The sequence below is a fragment of the Hemitrygon akajei genome, chromosome 19 (genome assembly GCF_048418815.1).
Source record: "Hemitrygon akajei chromosome 19, sHemAka1.3, whole genome shotgun sequence".
Lineage (NCBI taxonomy): Eukaryota > Metazoa > Chordata > Chondrichthyes > Myliobatiformes > Dasyatidae > Hemitrygon > Hemitrygon akajei.
In genome coordinates this window covers 27,652,935-27,670,077 of record NC_133142.1, presented here as the reverse complement: position 1 = coordinate 27,670,077, position 17,143 = coordinate 27,652,935, and the positions used below count along the sequence as shown (strand labels likewise).

Below are 17,143 nucleotides of genomic sequence, written 5' to 3'. Positions count from 1 at the left end.
GACAGTGAGATGGAAGGAACCTTAACAAAGCAAACAACATTGGACATTTGAGTTTAAACATATGCCTGTCTCCTCTAGGTTACAGCCCAGTTGGTAGCACTCTGCCCTTTGATTCAGAAGGCTGTGGCCAGCAGAAAATCTAGACTAACATAACAGTGAAGAACTAAATCCAAAAGACTATAAGATATCAGAGCAGAATTAGGTCATTTGGCCCATTGAGACTGCTCCGCTATTTCACATGGCTTATCCATTTTTCTTTCTGGCCCCAGTCTCCTGCCTTCTCCCCATAACTCTTCATGGCCTGACTAATCAAGAATCTATTAACCTCTGCCTTAAATGTACCCAATAACTCGGCCTCTACAGCCCCGTGTGGCAATGAATTCCACAGATTCACCACTGTTTGGCTAAAGAGATTCCTCTTCATCTCCATTCTAAAAGGACATCCCTCTATTCTGAGGCTACCCCCTCTTGTCCCCACCATAGGAAACATCTTCTCCACATCCACTCTGTCAAGGCCTTTCAACATTTGATAGGTTTCAATGAGATCACCTCTCATTCTTTTGAATTCCAGTGCATAAAGTCCCAGAACCAGCAAGCGCTCCTCATATAATAAGCCTTTCAATGCCAGAATCATTTTCATGAACCTCCTTTGAACCTTCTCTGATGTCAGCACCTCCTTTCTTAGATAAGGTTCAAAGGTCGAATTTAATGTCAGAAAAATGTATACAATATACAGTGGCATGCAAAAGTTTGGACACCACGGTCAAAATTTCTGTTACTATGTGAGTAGAAGATGAACTGATCTCCAAAAGTCATAAAGTTAAAGATGAAACATTCTTTTCAACATTTTAAGCAAGATTAGTGTATTATTTTTGTTTTGTAGAATTTTAGAGTGAATAAAGGAAAGGAGCACCATACAAAAGTTTGGGCACTCCAAGAGATTTGAGCTCTCAGATAACTTTTACCAAGGTCTCAGACCTTAATTAACTTGTTAGGGCTATGGCTTGTTCACAGTCATTGATAGGAAAGGCCAGGTGATACAAATTTCAAAGCTTTATAAATACTCTGACTCCTCAAACCTTGTCCCAACAATCAGCAGCCATGGGTTCCTCTAAGCAGCTGCCTAGTACTCTAAAAATTAAAATAAATGATGCCCACAAAGCAGGGGAAGGCTATAAGAAGATAGCAAAGTGTTTTCAGGTAGTCATTTCCTCAGTTCGTAATGTAATTATGAAATGGCAGTTAACAGGAATGGTGGAGGTCAAGTTGAAGTCTGGAAGACCAAGAAAACTTTCCAAAAGAACTGCTCGTAGGATTGCTAGAAAGGCAATTCAAAACCCCTGTCTGACTGCAAAAGACCTTCAGGAAGATTTAGCAGACTCTGGAGTGGTGGTGCACTGTTCTACTGTGCAGCGACACCTGCACAAATAGGACTTCATGGAAGAGTCATCAGAAGAAAACCTTTCCTGTGTCCTCACCACAAAATTCAGCATCAGAATGTTGCAAAGGAACATATAAATAAGCCTGATGCATTTTGGAAACAAGTCCTGTGGACTGATGAAGTTAAAGTAGATCTTTTTGGCTGCAATGAGCAAAGGTATGTTTGCAGAATTTTATGAAAAGAACACCTCTCCAACTGTTAAGCACGGGGGTGGATCGATCATGCTTTGGGCTTGTGTTGCAGCCAGTGGCACAGGGAACATTTCACTGGTAGAAGGAAGAATGAATTCAATTAAATACCAGCAAATTCTGGAAGCAAACATCATACCATCTGTAAAAAAGCTGAAGCTGAAATGAGGATGGCTTCTACAACAGGATAATGATCCTAAACACACATCAAAATCCACAATGGACTACCTCAAGAGGCACAAGCTGAAGGTTTTGCCATGGCCCTCACAGTCCCCAGCCTAAACATAATCGAAAATCTGTGGATAGACCGCAAAAGAGCAGTGCATGCAAGATGGCCCAAGAATCTCACAGAACTAGAAACCTTTTGCAAGGAAGAATGGGTGAAAATCCCCCAAACAAGAATTGGAATACTCTTAGCTGGCTACAGAAAGCATTTACAAGCTGCGATACTTGCCAAAGAGGGTGTTACTAAGTACTGACCATGCAGGGTGCCCAAACCTTTGCTTCGGACCCTTTTCCTTTTTTGAAATTTTGAAACTGTAAAAGATGGAAATAAAAAAGTAATCTTGCTTAGAATATTGAAGAAATGTGTCATCTTTAACTTTATGCCTTTTGGAAATCAGGTCATCTTTTACTCGCTTAGCTATTCACAGTAACAGAAATTTTGATCAGGGGTGCCCAAACTTTTGCATGCCACTGTATATCCTGAAATGCTTTTTTCTTCACAAACATCCATGAAAACAGATGTGCCCCAAAGAATAAATGACAGTTAAACATGAGAATCCCAAAGTTGCTCCCCAGTTCCCACCTCCCGTATATAAGCGGCAGTAAGCAACGATCCCCCCTTCCACCCACTAGCAAAAAAAAATGGGCCCAGTACTGCTCACAATACTCCAAGTGAGGTCTTATCAGGTGAGGTGACATTCTTGTTTGTCACATTGACAGAGGTGTCATTACTTCAGATGAGACTGATAGATAGATGTGCAAGATCCAAACTCATTTTTGGAATAAGAGCAAGAGGGTTATCCATGATGTCTCAACTAATAAGTATATCAGTTTCATTAGTAAAATTAAATTATTTGTGTCTTCAATTTTGATAAGTGCTTCATTGGCTGCAAATTGCTCTAAATATTTTGCGGGAGACATATAGAGTGCTCAATTATTGCGAGTCTTTCTTGTGATCTTGCTTTATACTTGAACTTTAGGACAATGCTCCAACATAGCACTGAGAGGGTGCTGTACTATGAAAGGTATGGGTTTTATAATAGGAAGCTAGAGTCTTCTCCTTCAGGAGGATGCAAAAGGTTGCATTGAACTACTTTAAAGAGAAGTAGTGGGGTTGAACCGTCAGTGTTATCTTTCACTAATCTTCACTAAAAATAGAAATCAGCTGATCATTATTGCACTGTTGCAAGAACCTGACATGTAAAACTAACTGGGCATTTCTTAGATTGTCTGAAGTTCTTCATGGATCCATAACGTAAAGGAAGGTTAAAAAGGGTGTTAGGAGCAAATCCTTTTCTTTTTAAAATATATGTATTATTTGTGCAGAGGTAACAATGGCAGTCATTGGCTTCATTGTTATTTTGACAGCAAATTATGGACCAATGTTCCAAAAAGCACTGATAATGTCTGACTCTGAACAAATATTATTATGCATTTATGCCCAGTGTTAACTGTTCTTAATATATCTATTGTATGCCAGTATTTACTATTATTAAACAAGCAGATCCAGGGACTTTGTTCTTTAGAATGATCATGAACCATTCAGTTAGATGGGATTCAGATAAAATGTATTTTTGTTTTACACCCTTTCTTACACAAGCAATTGTATTTATGCAGAATGAGCAGCCAGAGGAAGTGATTAATACCAACTTATAAAAGGCAGTTGGACAGGTTGGGAAGGTTTAGAATGTTAAAGGCCAAATGCTGGCAAATGGGGCAGGCTTTAATGGGGGTTTTGGTTAGCATAGACCAATAGGCCTGTTTCCATACTGAAAGGCTCTAGGAAAGAATTATGTACTGGCTGTTTTTTTTAGAGGTCACAAGAAATTGGGAGACCACAGCATTTTTTGTGATTAGTCCGTGCTCTAAATCCAGCAGATATCTGCTGTGATTTCGATTAGTAGCAAGGGTTGTCTCACAGTGAGGTTCCCACCAGGGATGAGAACTTGCCGTGAGAAAAAGGTGTTGCTCTGTGCAAGCCATTTTACCAGACATTTAGAAGACGCAAAACCATCACAGCCCACCCATGCAGTACCAAGTCACTGCCATCAACCCCAATGCCCCAATGTCACAAGACCTTGTACAACTTATTCTAAAAAACAAGCTGCTGGAGGAACTCCGCAAGTCAACCAAATACGTCCCCTCTATCTTTCCAACCAGATGAAGGGTCTCAAGCCAGAAAGTCAACTGCACATTTCCCACCACAGATGCTGCTTGACAGTTAAGTTCTTCCAGCAGTTTTCTTCTGCAGATTCCTGTGTCTGCAATATTGTTCCCTCTAAGCTGCGTTAGTGTACGGCCACATAGCTGGAATTTTCTTTTATATAATGTTGATATAATTTTGCAATATATTATAATTGTGAAATACCCTGTAATTATGTGTTAATCAATATAATCCATAAATTTTCTAAATAATAAACATACCATAACCTTTACTTTGAAGCATTTTAGAGCTCCAACATTGTCGGCGTTTCAAGTTAAAAATTGTAACAATAAACACAGAATGGAAGTCGATATCTCATTGTTAATAAACCACTAGCCCGCTGAATGCTGACATTGTCTAGTCAAAGCATTTTACTTTTGCCATTGTGCCTGTCAGTTGTTTTGACTGCCTGATATTGTTTAATTGTGTTGTAAAATGTGGTTGTGTTTGTTTGATGTGCATATTACAAAAAAACATTCAAAGTGCCGCACTGTTTTCAGCTGTGTAGAAATTTCCTGCTCAGAGCAATGGTTGGTCCGCACATCTGTAAAAAAATAAGAAAGAACATTGACCTGCAGTCTTGTCTCCCTTGCATGACCTACTGCCTGACTCTGACTGTGTCAGCTTCAACAAGTTGCTAAAAAGAACCAGTAAGTGACAATCCCTGTCTGCGAGCTTCTTTGACCTGTGTTGGATTGAAGCAATTGATTTTGCTTTTCATATTGTTTTCCCGTGCTATTCACCGTCTGCACAGGCGTGCCACGTGTATATTTTGCAGAGTGCTCTCTCATAACCGAGGTAACTAGAATTTATTGTCATACAGCCCCTGATTGAAGTCTGTTGTCGAGCATGGAATAAAGAAAGCAACACAGGTTGTTTGTATAATCATTTTAAATATTCTATTGCTATGGAGCTGAGCACTATTGTAATATGAGTTTGCAAAGCTTTGAAGTATTTGATCATTACTGTGCAAAGTAGTGATCTCATCCTCTTACACAAGCCAGCACTAAAAAGCAGTTAAACCTGGCACATAAGAATGACTTTAATATACCAAGTTGTTGTAGCATTGAATGGTATAAATGAAAACACCAAGAAACAGATGATCTGGCTCAAAGAGTAATGAAGCAACAAGTCAATGTATACAAGATGACTGTCTTGATCACACCATTAATATGGTCATTTGTCAAAATTTAAGCAATGCATGTACACACATTGTACAAATAATTAGAAACCCAATGAACAAATAAGAGTTGGAGTTAGGGAAATTGGCACTGTAAATGGGACTTGTTTCATCTGGAAGGACTGTTATGGCCCCAAATTGTGGTGAGGGAGGAGGTGTAGGGGCAGTTGTAACACTTAGCATGGTTGTAGGGATCAGTGCCTCGAATGGCATCAAAGGAAGTCGCAGAGACAGCGATCCCTGCAGAAAGGTAGGATTGATGTGCCTGGTGGTGAGATACCACTGTAGATGGCAAAAGTTGATGGGTGGAATGCGGAGGCCCATAGGGTGGTAGGTGAGGACAAGGGAACCCTATTCGTGTTATGGTGGATGGGGTGTTCCATATGTGTTTGAAATGAAAGAGATACAGGTGAAGTCTGCATTGATAGCAGTGGGTGATAACCCCCCCCCCCCCACCCTCTCTCCCCACTGACTGACAAAAACAAGGGCATCTCCGATGTCCTGGAATGGAAATCCTCATCATGAGAACAGATGTGGCACAGATGTAGAAACTGCCAAAAAGAAACAGCATTGGTGCAAGTGATAAGGTGGGAAGAGATGTATTCAGCATAACTGTGGGAGTCAGTAAGTTTGTAAATAACTTTGCTGGAAAAAATATCAAATTATCATTGCAGTGGTTTGCAGCACCTCAGTTTGAATTCACATTCTCTTCTTTAAATCCATTAAGGCATAGCTTCATAGTATTTCTGTGGCCTCTTTCTGCCCTGCAATCGCAACAGAATTTGCACCATTTTTAAACTACCGCCCATCCCTCACTTGTGATGTCTCCAGCTGTTTCTCAGACAATGGCCTGGAGTTTCTTGCAAAATTCCTGTACCTCGCGACCTTCATTTCCTACCCTAAAACCTTCCTTAATGCCAACCAACAAATCAATCTTTTGGTCGTTCCGTTTAGAACAGAGGTTCCCAACCTGGAGTCCACAGACCCACCCCCCCCCCCCCTCAGTTAATGGGGTCCATGGCAAAAAAAGATTAGGAACCCTTATTTTAGAACAGTCCTGAGGAGAGCTTTTCTGGAGGTTGGTATATTTAATAACCATGTTTTCAAGCTGCTCATGTACAATTTAATAGAGATAGTTGCATCCATTTATATTGAATATTAAAATGAAAAATAATTGATATGATAGATTTTCCAGTGCAAGGATCAATGTCTGTTGGCCTGGAACTGAACATGGTATCCGAAATTGTAAGGGCAGTACTCATCTTTTGATCTGTATTGCCATCTTTCCCAGAAAAAATGAAAACTGGAGTCTTATTCACTACACAGAGATCAAATTCATTCAAATGTCTTGTTTCTTGTTCATTTAAAATTACAAAATTGCAAGTCACAAAATTAAATTACTTTTGCAGAGAGGTTGCTACGCAAGTACAACTTCATTGCAATGTAAAACGGATGTCAGAAGTGCTCAGTAGCACTAGGCAATTGTTTTTGGAAGCTGAAAGACCCAGAATCAGTGTGTGGGTGGGCAGTACTGTTAGCTACACTTACTTTAATTTGTCAAGAGACTATTACAATTACAGTGAATGCAGAGCAGTTTTGTAAAATCAGCTAGTAAACAATTTGTTTTATTTATACTGAGCTGACATGTTACATTTCGGATTATTAAATCTCATCTTCCTCTATTTTTCATTATTCTGCTCATAGATTCACAGTTTCTACATTATTTGCACCCTCGACTCTGCTGCCACTTGATGCACCATTAAAGGGTAAAAAAATCAATTCCTCCAAGCAGAAATACAGTTTCTGGGAGGCACATCTCATAAATTTCTAATGGTATGCAAACCTAATCATGTGGGCTGGCTGCCCTGTGTAGCTTGTTTTGAGTTCATGTTTGCATAAATTAAATTCAACAAATTTACACAATTATCAGTTTGATATTTGTTTCTAATCCATGAAGTTGTGTTTTCAGTGCAGGTGAGGCAGAATTGAATCTGGTTTTGATATTAATAAGCATTGTCTGTATTTCATTATGGCTTTTCTAATTAAATCAGCAAGCAGGATTTATTAAAGGTGTTGGCAGTCAGATTGTGAGATGGCCTCAGTGTGTACAGTATACTGGCACACGAAAACAGGGCTACTTTTCATTTAGTGTTATATGAAAACAGGGCATGTACCTGCTTTCCTTCTTGGACAGGACAAGGCACAAGTTCTCTGAGGTCTAAACTTCCTAGATTTAGGTTTTCTCTTGGGAAGTGGGGGGTTTCTGACAAATCCCACGTTTGTTCTCCATCTGTAATTGAGTTTGAGGTGGGAAGATGTCCCTTAAAGCAATGAACACAATGTGCTGGGGGATCTCAGCAGGTCAGGCAGCATCTAAGGGGCGGAATAAACAGTTGATGTTTCAGGCAGAGAACCTTCATCAGGGCTCTTCACTTCCAACTTCATTTTATAGATGAATAAGTGGTTAGGGAGTAGTGCAGCGGGCAGGGTTTCAGATTTCTGGATCATTGGAAGCTCTTCTGCGGAAGGTTTGACCTGTACAAAAAGGATGGGTTGACCTGAACCTGAGGGATACCAATATCTTTTCAGGCAGGTTTGCTAGAGCTATTGAGGAGGGATTAATCTAATTTGTTAGAGAGATAGGAACCAGAATGATAGACCTGAGGATGGAGCAGTTGGTATACAACTAGAGATGTTTTATAGTAAGACTGTGAGGAAAGACAGGCAGATGATAGGGAAAAATTGCAGTCAGTGGGATTAGTTGAAGTGTAACATGGGAGCAAAATTGAAAACGGTGATGATTACAGGTCTGAAGTTGTTATATTTGAAAGCTCCATCATGGTTACTAACCAAGACATTTTCAAGGAAGGTGGCGTCCATCATTAAGGATCACTGCCGCCCAGGACATGCCCTCTGTCATTGTTACCGTCAGGAAGGAGGTACAGTAACATGAAGGCACACACTCAGCGATTCGGGAACAGCATCTTCCCTTCTGCCGTCCGATTTCTAAATGAACCCATGAACACTACCTCACTACTTTTTTATTTGTTTTTTTTTTGCACTGTTTATTTTAACTTAATTATTTAATAGACATATACAGTTACTGTAATTCAGGTTTTTTTTCTGTATGTTTATATATCATTGTACTGCTGCCATAAAGTCAATAAATGTAACGACATATGCCAGTGATATTAAACCTGACACGGGGAGTAATCCAGAGGTTAACACTTCTGAGGCCCTGCTCTTCTGCCCGTTTCTTAACTCCCTACACTCACTGTGCAGGACCTCTTCCCCCTTTGTACCTACGCATTGGTGCCAATATGCACCACGACCTCTGGCTGTTCATCCCCCACCTTGAGAATATTCTGTGGCACTCTGAGACATCCTGGTCCCTAGCACCTGAGAAGAAACACACCATCCTGCTTCTCTTTTGCAGCCACAGAATCTTATGTCCATCCTCCAAGCTATCAAGTATCCTATCATTATCACTCTGCCTGACTTTACCCATCCCTGCTAAGCCTCAGTGCCGCTGCTGTGCCCTGATAGATCATTCCCCCCCCCACCCCCAGCAGTATCCAGAAGGGTATGCTTGTTGCTGAGGGGAAAGGCCACAAGGGGAACCTGAACTGTTCACTCCCCTTGCTTCTCCTGGTGGTCACCCATCTACTTATCTGAAGCCTGCACTCTGGCTGTGACCACCTCAGTAAATCTCATCTATGAGGTTTGCAGCCTCACAGATTGTCCTGAGCACATTCAACTATTAAGGCTTCTTCCCCCTTCCTTTCCAGTCTTGGCCCGAAACATCGACTGTTTATTCACTTTGTGAAGGCTGCTCTATGCCCCCTTGGCATTCACTGTGGTTTTAGAGTGCTGGACAGCTGCCAATAGAATTGACTGCTTTGTCTTGGACAGTGGCGAACAGCTTAAATGTTGTTGATATTGCACTTATCCAGGTACTTGAAGGAGATAACATGCACTGCAATATGCTATCTGGAAAGGCAGTGGAGAGTCTGGAGGAGATACTTGTTACAGAATATACAGCCTCTGAACTGCTGCTGTAGATAAGCACAATATTTATACAGCTGGTCCAGTTAAGTTTCTGATTAACAGTAATCTCCAGGATTACTGTCTGTGATAGAGTCAACAATGGCAATGTTATTGAATATCAGAAAGAAATGGTCAGACTTTCTTGTTTTGACCAAGACTGTAATGGGATTGAGCTTAAGTAGTCTAATAGTGGCTTGGTGAGCAGGTTATTAGTGGTGAAGGCCACATCATTCCAGGTTACTTTCCCACATTGTTGGCTAAATGCCAGCGTAGTTGAAATTAAAGGGTTTGGATGGAGATACACTCGTCCTGGTGTATGAGTCTTCAGTCTGAATGGCGTCAAGGCCCATACCCTTTGAAGTAATCAATACAATACACTCACCTATTTCTCGATATCATGAGCAATAAATCAAACTGATTGAAGACTGGCTGCTTTGATGGTAGGGAACTTCAGGAGGAGGCTAAGATCACTCATGTCACTTCAGGCTGAAGATAGCTAAAAAGCAGTTCAGCCTTGCAGCAGTTTGGGCATCCATAGTCCAGGTTGATTTGGGAAGATCCCAACAAGGGTCAGCAGCATTTATCAAAAATAAAGATGTGTTGGGAGGATTGTAGGAGTGTGCTTCCTCTCCAGTGAAGTGTCTTCTGCCTTAATCAACTAACAAGATTATTTTAATCATTGTATGAACATTAAGTTATGGCAGAGGCAGGTCTGAAGAATGTATAAGGCTAAATTATTCATTTAATGGAATAAGTGACTAGCAGTTTAATCACTCTAGCTACAGATCTTGTGTCTATTTCTGATCAGATTAGTGCAGGCAACTGTAAAGCTGACCTTTGAGGTTTGATTAGGCAAACTAAATGATTATTTTCATTTTGTTAAGACCACATACTTGTTTAAAGTACAAATATTAGGCATTAGTGCTTCATCATTATACAGACTTATGTCTTCCATAGAGATAATATGACTAATAGCATCAGGGCAGCAAACTGGTGCAAGTTTATTGCAGCAATTTGAATTCTGTACACGGTAATAATTGATGGTATTTGCTTTTCTGAAAAATAAATGTGTTCATTATTATTTTGCAGAATATTTCAACTACTTAAGATTTAAACTCATCTGAAATCCTACCTGCTCAATTGTTTTGTACTTTTCTTGGTTTAGTATAGCCAAATTCAGGACAACCAGTACAAAGCATTGCATATTTTCAAGTGCAGTCAATGAAATTTTAAATACATCAATCGTTTGTAGTAATTTTTATAATCTTTCACTGTAAGTCCCACCTGTAAGTTTAGTCAATTGCCCAGGTGAAGCATTCGCCAGAGTTTCCACTCATTACATTCACTGCCAGGCCTTCAGGTAGGTTCCAAGAATTAAGCTGCTTTTTTTTCCCCGATCATAGGGTAGAAAACAAAAGAGGCAAAATCTTTCAAAATAAATTTTGTTTGTATATTTTTAAATAAATTAAGGTTGCTCAGGTAGTGAATTAACATACAGATTCATGTAATCAAGCCTTTTTCACTTGTTTCAAATTTAGCTTCAAGTTATAAACTTTGAAGCAAGAAAAAAATTGGAATAGCTTTTAGTCAGAAGAATAATAAGAGTTGGTCTGTTCAGACAATTCATTTTGAATATTCATATCTAATTATGTGCTATTGGCTTAGAGACAAGCAGTGTTATCTTAGTTATTGACGGCATGACTATCTAGTAAAGATTATTCAACATTGGCAATTAGGAGCCAAAGTAGTGAAATCATTAGCTTCAGCTTTGGAGAGCTATGAGTGCCATTAAAACTCCAACATAACATCAACAGTCCATCTGAACACTTCTGAGGTGGGTCATAGTGGGTACCATGTTGCCGATGGTATTATTATGGACAATGAATGCAAAGTGTCACGTGTGACATCAATCATCATGTAACTGGTATCATCACGACCTTTTGGAGCGAGTGTTCCAGTCATTGCTGCCCCTGAGCCAGGATTCCCAGAGATCTGCTTAGAAATACAAAGGAACGCCCACTTCACCCTTCACCAGCCTTTGAACTCTGTGCGATTGAGAAGTTGCAGACTGCTGTTTTTCTTTCTGGCTGTGATTGCAATTCTGTAAGTGATGCTTTCTCCTGTTGTCTGAAGTTGGAAATACCTGCAGCATTTGGTGGGTTGTGTGCTGGAGGACATTTTCTGACTTCAACTTGCCTACAGAAATTCCTCAAGGTATGAAGCATGTCTGTAAGCATGAACAGGACAAGGCACTAAAAGAGGGAAGGGGAAGTAACCTCATCAAGAGGTTGCATTTAACAAGGCTTTCAGAGAGCAATCCTCCTAATAGCACTGTCTGCATTTCCCACATGCAGATCCCACCCTGTTGCTATGCAAAATCAGTACTTGACTGCAATAAGGGGTGTTCTATCATTGTTGTTATCTCATTTGTCTGTTTAGATAGTGTTTATTTGATATCCAAAATAAAAAAGGGAAGATGCAAGACTGTTTAATATCATTTCCAGTATAGAAGTGTAAAGGAGAACAAAGTAATTGTTACTCCAGATCCAGTGCAAAACAAAAAAATCCACAATGAGATAAAGAACACAGTAATAATAAAAGAAACGCAATAAATACAAATACATAATATAGGTTATACACAGCGATGATTTTACGTCCATAAAGTGATGCTTGGCACAGGAGTATCTGTACATGAGGTGACTAACGGGGAAATAATAAAGTAGTGGTGGTTGGGGGTGTGGAGGGTGGGTTAGTGGGTGGAGGTATTAATTAGCCTTACTGCTTGGGGAAAGTAACTGTTTTTGAGTCTGGTGGTCCTGGTGTGGATGCTATGTAGCCTCCTCCTTGATGGAAGTGGGATGAACAGTGCATGAGCAGGGTGGGTGGGATCCTTCATGATGTTACTGGCCCTTTTCTGGCACCTTTATGTATATACTGTCTGTCCTTGATAGCAGGTAGGCTGGTGCTGGTAGTGCTTTGTGCAGTTTTGACTCTCCGCTGTAGAGCCTTCCTGTCCACTGTGGTACGGCTTCAGTACCAGGCAGTGATACAAATTGTTAGGGTGCTCTACTTGCACGTCTGTAGAATGACGTGAGCGTAAATGTGCACAGCCCAGCTCTCTTCGGCCTCCTCAGAAAGCGAAGGAGTGGGTGAACTTTTCTGATTCTGTAGAATGTGTCCTGGAACCATGAGAGGTTGTGTACTCACATGAGTTTGGAACTGCTCGCAGTTTCCACTGCTGTGCCACCATAACGTTGAAGGTCTTGCTAGGTTTGATATTTGCAGCCTCTGCTGATGGGCATGTCCCCTCACCCTAACCTAGTGCAGGTATCCGTCACCAGCTTTTCTCACATGCAGATCAATTGCATCTAGTGTGCCTGTATCCTTCATTTAGCTCCTCCTACATCTAGCTGCACATAAAGAAAACTAAAATGAGCTGTATTCAATTTTGTAAGTGACTTCTGAACCATAAGACATAGGAGCAGAATGAGGCTATTCAGCCCATTGAGTCAGCTCCACCATTCCATCATGGCTGATCCCAGATCCCATGCAACCTCGTACACCTGCCTTCTTGTCATATCCTTTGATGCCTTGACCAATCAAGAAACTATCAACTTCTGCCTTAAATATACACACAGACTTGGCCTCCACCGCACAGTCATTCCACAGATTTACTACTCTGGCTAAAAAAAATTGCTCCTTACCTCTGTTTTAAAGGGTTGCACCCTCAATTTTGAGGCTGTACCCTCTGGTTCTGGATACCGCCACCATGAGAAGCATCCTCTCCACATCCACTCTATCTAGTCTTTCAACATTCAGTAGGTTTCAATGAGATCTCCCTGCTAAATTCCAGTGAGTATATCCCCAAAGCTGCCAAATGCTTTTCCAGCCCCTTCATTCCAGGAATCATCCTGTCAACCTTCTCTGGACTGTCTCCAATGACAACACATCCTTGTTGAAATATGGGGTCCAAAACTGTCGACAATATTCCAAGTGCGGCATGACGTGTGTACATCAAAAAAAAAGTTGATTGATAGTCTCAGGGAAATGTCTGAAACTAACTGTGCACATGATTGGATAAGGGATTTGCAAATGCTTTCAATAACTAAGATTGTGTTTGCTAATTGAGTCTCTTCAGCATCTTTATGCTTACTTCTCTTGTATGGACAACCGTGTACTGGTTTTTAAATTATTTTTTTTATTAGTTTTTCAAAACATTTTACAAAATTAAAAACCCCAAATCCCAATGAGGAGCATTAATACAGAGCAAGATTAAGCATACAATAACAATATGCTACAAAGGAAGAGAATTTAACAAAAAAGCACCTAAATTAAAGACAAGTGAGCTTAGTGTCCTCCCCAAGTCCCACAACACAAGAAAAAAACAACAACAATTCCGGACCAACCACCACACAGTATAAAGTGTATAAGTCCGGACAGTCAAACTCCCAGACTGTGAATACACTTAGCAACAGAGGATAATAATGCCTACTACCAAAAAAAAGGGAGCTGAAAGCAAGGGACCGAAAAGAAAAAAAAACCCTAGTCAAGAGGAAGGTTATGAAAGTACTTGATAAAAGGCCCCCAGATCTTATGGAACTTTAAATCCGAATTGAGAACTGAATAATGAATTTTTTCGAGGTCCAAGCAGGCCATAATGTCGTTAAGCCATTGCGCATGAGTGGGCGGGGCAACATCTCTCCATCTAAGGAGGATCAAGCGTCTAGCCAGGAGAGAGGCAAAGGATAATATTCGGCATTTGGTTGGACCCAGACATAAATCTATCTCGCCCCAAAAACCGAACAGAGCAATTAAGGGGTTAGGTTCTAGGTGCTGATTCAGAATACCCAATAATGTAGTGAAGACATCTTTCCAGAATTTCTCCAAGCTAGGACAGAACCAGTACATATGAATGAGAGAGGCCACGCCCCTCTTGCATTTATCACAGAGCGGACTAATGCCAGGGTAGAATCGAGATAGCTTAGATTTAGACGTATGGGCTCTATGAACAATCTTAAACTGTAAGAGGCAATGGCGAGCACAAAGGGAGGTTGAGTTAACCGATTTGAGAACTGAGTCCCAGCTCTCCTCGGATAAGGAGATATTTAAATCCTGCTCCCAGGCCATTTTAATTTTATCCACAGGGGCCCGTCGTAAGGCTGCTAGTTTATCTCGGATAATTGAAATTAAACCTTTACCTAGTGGATTAATGGAAAGAAATAGGTCCATAGCATTTTTCGCAGGCATTTCAGGAAAGTTAGGAATTAAAGGAGCAGTAAAGTGTCGGATTTGGAGATATCTGAAAAAGTGAGCGTTAGGCAGGTTGAACTTAACGGAGAGCTGCTGAAAAGAAGCGAAGCGATTATCAATGAAGAGATCTTCAAAATGTCTAATGCCCTTCCTGTACCAAACATGGAATGCTGAATCGTACGTAGTAGGTAAAAAAAGGTGATTATGTGCGACAGGGCTAGAAACGGAAAACCCCTGGAAACCATAGCATTTCCTGAACTGAGCCCATATACGCAAAGTGTGTCTAACCAGAGGATTAGCTATTGATCTGGGCAGACTGCTAGGGAGTGCAGAGCCAAGAAGTGCAGATATAGATAATTCTTTAGTGGAGCTCAACTCCATTGCCACCCAGTTAGGGCACTTGGGTTGACCGTGGAAGAAAGACCAGAAGGCAGCACAACATATATTAGCTGCCCAGTAATATAAGCGAAAGTTAGGTAAAGCCATGCCACCCTCTTTTTTAGATTTTTGGAGGTGGATTTTATTAATTCTAGAGTGCTTATTCGGCCACAGATATGACAAAATAATAGAGTCTAAGGAATCAAAAAAAGATTTAGGAATAAAAATTGGGATAGATTGAAATAAGTATAAAAATTTGGGGAGAACATACATTTTAACAACATTAATACGACCTACCAAGGACATAGATAGAGGTGACCATTGTACCAGACTCTGTTTTATAGCATATGAAAGATTGACAAAGTTTTCACGAAAGAGATCTTTAAACTTCCTTGTGACTGTAATTCCAAGATAAGTAAATTGATTATGGACTACTTTAAAAGGGAGATCATGAAATATTAGTTCTTGTGCTTCTTTATTAATTGGGAAAAGTTCACTCTTATGTAAGTTGAGTTTATAGCCAGAGATCTGGCTAAACTGGTCAAGAAGTGAAAACATTAGAGGTAAGGATGTAGACGGATTTGAGAGAAAGAGTAATAAGTCATCAGCATAGAGAGAAACTTTATGCTCAACACCCCCTCTCCAAATCCCGGTCAATTCAGGACAATTTCGAAATGCTATCGCCAGAGGTTCTATAGCCAAATCAAAGAGAAAGGGATTTAAGGGGCATCCCTGACGGGTGCCACGTTTGAGATTAAATACTTGGGATTTCTGAAAATTAGTTAGAACAGAAGCAGTAGGACACAGGTACAGCAATTGGATCCAAGAGATGAAACTTTGGCCGAGGTCAAATTTTTCTAAGACTGCAAAAAGGTAGTTCCACTCTATACGGTCAAATGCTTTCTCCGCATCAAGGGAGATAACACATTCAGGAGTCCCAGTTGGAACTGAGTATAAAATATTAAATAGACGCTGAATGTTAAAAAAAGTGAGACGGTTTTTAATAAAGCCTGTTTGGTCATCAGAGATAATGGAGGGAATAACGGTTTCTAATCTATGAGCCAACACTTTAGCTAAGATCTTTACATCAACATTGAGCAGAGAGATCGGCCTGTACGAGGAACACTCTGTTGGGTCTTTGCCCTTTTTTAAAAGAAGAATAATAGATGCCTCATTGAAAGAGGGTGGCAATTTGCCGTAATTAAACGAGTCAGATAATACTGAAAGTAACTGAGGAGAAAGAAGTGAGGAGAATGATTTATAAAATTCCACAGGGAACCCATCAGGTCCAGGAGATTTCCCTGAGGACAGTGCAGAAATTGCAAAAGATATTTCTTCTGGTGATATAGGCGCATTGAGTTTGGCTTTGAAATCAGATGAAAGTGAGGGGATATTCAGATTCTGTAAAAGTTGATCCACAGAGATATTGTCATTCAGGGATTCAGACCGTGTACCAGTTTTGGAACTTTTGACTGGATGGTGTCCTGGCCCCTTGAATATACAGGATATCCTTCCTCCTTTTCACCTTCTCCACTCGATCACCATTGCAGCACCTGAGAAACCAGGAAGCCATTCTTTCCCATGCTTGCTTCTTCTGTGTTTCTCAGATAAGAATCATTTTGTGCTCAAATGCCTGTATCCTTTAATGTAGTTCCTCGTACTTGTCTCCTTTGAAAGGTGCAGTTGGACTTCTCCATTCATAATATTGCCTCCTGTTGGCATCCAGCCTTTCAGCAGTATGGTCAGCTGATGAGTAACAGTCTAGCTACTTGAAACACTGACGTGAGTCAGCAGCACCCACCGTATTCTCATGTTGCCTGCTTTCCAATGAATAGGTGCATGAATTGCACATCATGATCCCTATTTCTGTGCTTAGGGGGTGATAGAATTCAGCAACCCAAGTTCTTAATATGCTTCTCTTTCATGGCAATGATGGTGAATTAATAACAAATTTAAAACTTTGATGTTGCATTTACAGCTTGACAATCCAGATGAGCAGGCGGCTCAAATCAGACGAGAATTGGATGGGCGTCTTCAGATGGCTGATCAAATAGCAAAGGTGAGTAACCAGACAGGACGAAGCAGCAAACAGAGTGAGTCGCACACTGGTTAAGAGAGTGGACTGGTATTAAGGGTCTGAGCCATTAGCATGAGTTCAGGTTCTAAAAGTATAGGTGTAAAATTTATATTCAATGAATTCACTAAAAGCAAAATAAAAGATTAGCATCTGT

At 40.4% G+C, this 17,143-nt stretch overlaps 1 protein-coding gene across 6 annotated transcripts in view; it reads left to right on the top strand.

The window, feature by feature from the left end:
* The window catches only part of cadpsa (Ca2+-dependent activator protein for secretion a), a 453,076-nt gene that overhangs the window by 132,152 nt on the left and 303,781 nt on the right, over window positions 1–17,143 (top strand). For all 6 annotated transcript variants that reach the window (XM_073072303.1, XM_073072304.1, XM_073072299.1 and 3 more), the window contains exon 4: window positions 16,891–16,971. In XM_073072303.1, coding sequence (XP_072928404.1) covers window positions 16,891–16,971 — 81 coding nt within the window. The remainder of the gene's footprint in view (window positions 1–16,890; window positions 16,972–17,143) is intronic.